We start from the raw sequence: 1,495 nt of genomic DNA, 5'->3' as shown, positions 1-1,495 counted from the left end.
CATCTGACCCATCCGACCCATCTGACCCATCTGACCCATCTGACCCATCCGACCCATCTGACCCATCTGACCCATCTGACCCATCCGACCCATCTGACCCATCTGACCCATCTGACCCATCCGACCCATCTGACCCATCTGACCCATCTGAGCCATCTGACCCATCTGAGCCAGACCGGTTCAGTCTGTGGTTTTAAATCAGATCCATATCTGATGTTTTCACAGTGACTGCAGTGAGACCACAGCCTCAGGTTCTTTGTTATGGTGGAGAGTTTAAATATGTCTGAGAAACACTGAGTGTCCTTTAAACACTGTATAACACCCTCAGCTCCACCGTTCTGCACCGTTCTGCACCATTCTGCTGGGTTCTGCTGGGTTCTGCTGGGTTCTGCTGGGTTCTGCTGGGTTCTGCTGGGTTCTCCTGGGTTCTGCTGGGTTCTGCTGGGTTCTGCTGGGTTCTCCTGGGTTCTGCTGGGTTCTGCTGGGTTCTGCACAGTTCTGCTGGGTTCTGCTGGGTTCTGCTGGGTTCTACATGGTTCTCCTGGGTTCTACATGGTTCTGCTGGGTTCTGCTGGGTTCTGCTGGGTTCTGCTGGGTTCTGGTTTCAGGATGTTCTTTAATTGAATAAAGTTTTCAGAAAGTTCTGGTCCAAATAAAGTCTAACTGGATCCTCTGTTTGTGTCTCGGATCGGTCCGGTTCTGTTGAAGTTCTGTCCACAGCTCTGGACCTGGTGGACCTCAGTGACCCGGGTGAGAGCAGAAACTGCAGGAGGAAGAGTCCTCTGAGGAGGAGGAGGAAGAGCAGCTCCAAGAGTCCTCGACACAGAACCAGAACCGAGGAGACAGAGCTGGTCCACGTGGATGTGCCGACCAGTCCCAGAACCCCTGACAGGATGTCCCTGGACTCAGGTACTGTGTCCAGGTCCAGGATCGGAGCTCAGACTGGACCGGTTCTGCTGGACTCTGTCAGGTTCTGGTCCTGCTCCCCTGAGAACGAAGCTGTTGAAACATCTGCTGTTCTGACAGGTTCTCAGGTCCTGCAGACCTTAACGGACCCAGCTGACCAGAACCCTAAAGTCCTGAAGTCAGAACATCACAGACGGTCCCTTTGGGTCTGGAACCAGGCCCGGATCAATAATTCATCTGGTTCTAACCGGATCCAGGTCCAGGAAACAGAAAACCTTTAGTTCCTGGCTGTCAGACCTGGATCAGTTTCATAAAGTCCACCTGAGTGCTGAGTCATGGTCCCGGTCTGACCAGAACCACCAGACTGATCTGACCAGGTCTGACCAGGACCACCAGACTGACCTGACCTGGTCTGACCAGAACCACCAGACTGATCTGACCAGGTCTGACCAGAACCACTAGACTGGTCTGACCTGGTCTGACCTGACCCGGTCTGACCAGAACCACCAGACTGACCTGACCTGGTCTGACCAGAACCACCAGACTGACCTGACCTGGTCTGACCAGAACCACCAGACTGACCTGACCT

The 1,495-nt window shown here is 53.8% G+C and overlaps 1 protein-coding gene across 1 annotated transcript in view; it reads left to right on the top strand.

Annotated features, from left to right (window-relative positions):
- The window catches only part of LOC106533459 (PEX5-related protein), a gene marked incomplete at its 3' end in the record, with an annotated part of 23,008 nt that extends 22,099 nt beyond the window's left edge, over positions 1 to 909 (top strand). The window contains 1 exon segment of the mRNA XM_014029753.1: positions 707 to 909. Coding sequence (XP_013885207.1) covers positions 707 to 909 — 203 coding nt within the window.
- Positions 910 to 1,495: the final 586 nt, after the last annotated feature.

Source organism: Austrofundulus limnaeus, unplaced genomic scaffold (genome assembly GCF_001266775.1).
Source record: "Austrofundulus limnaeus strain Quisiro unplaced genomic scaffold, Austrofundulus_limnaeus-1.0 Scaffold949, whole genome shotgun sequence".
Taxonomy (NCBI): Eukaryota; Metazoa; Chordata; class Actinopteri; order Cyprinodontiformes; family Rivulidae; genus Austrofundulus; species Austrofundulus limnaeus.
Note: the sequence above shows the minus strand (reverse complement) of the source record. Positions and strands in the feature narration are given on the sequence as shown.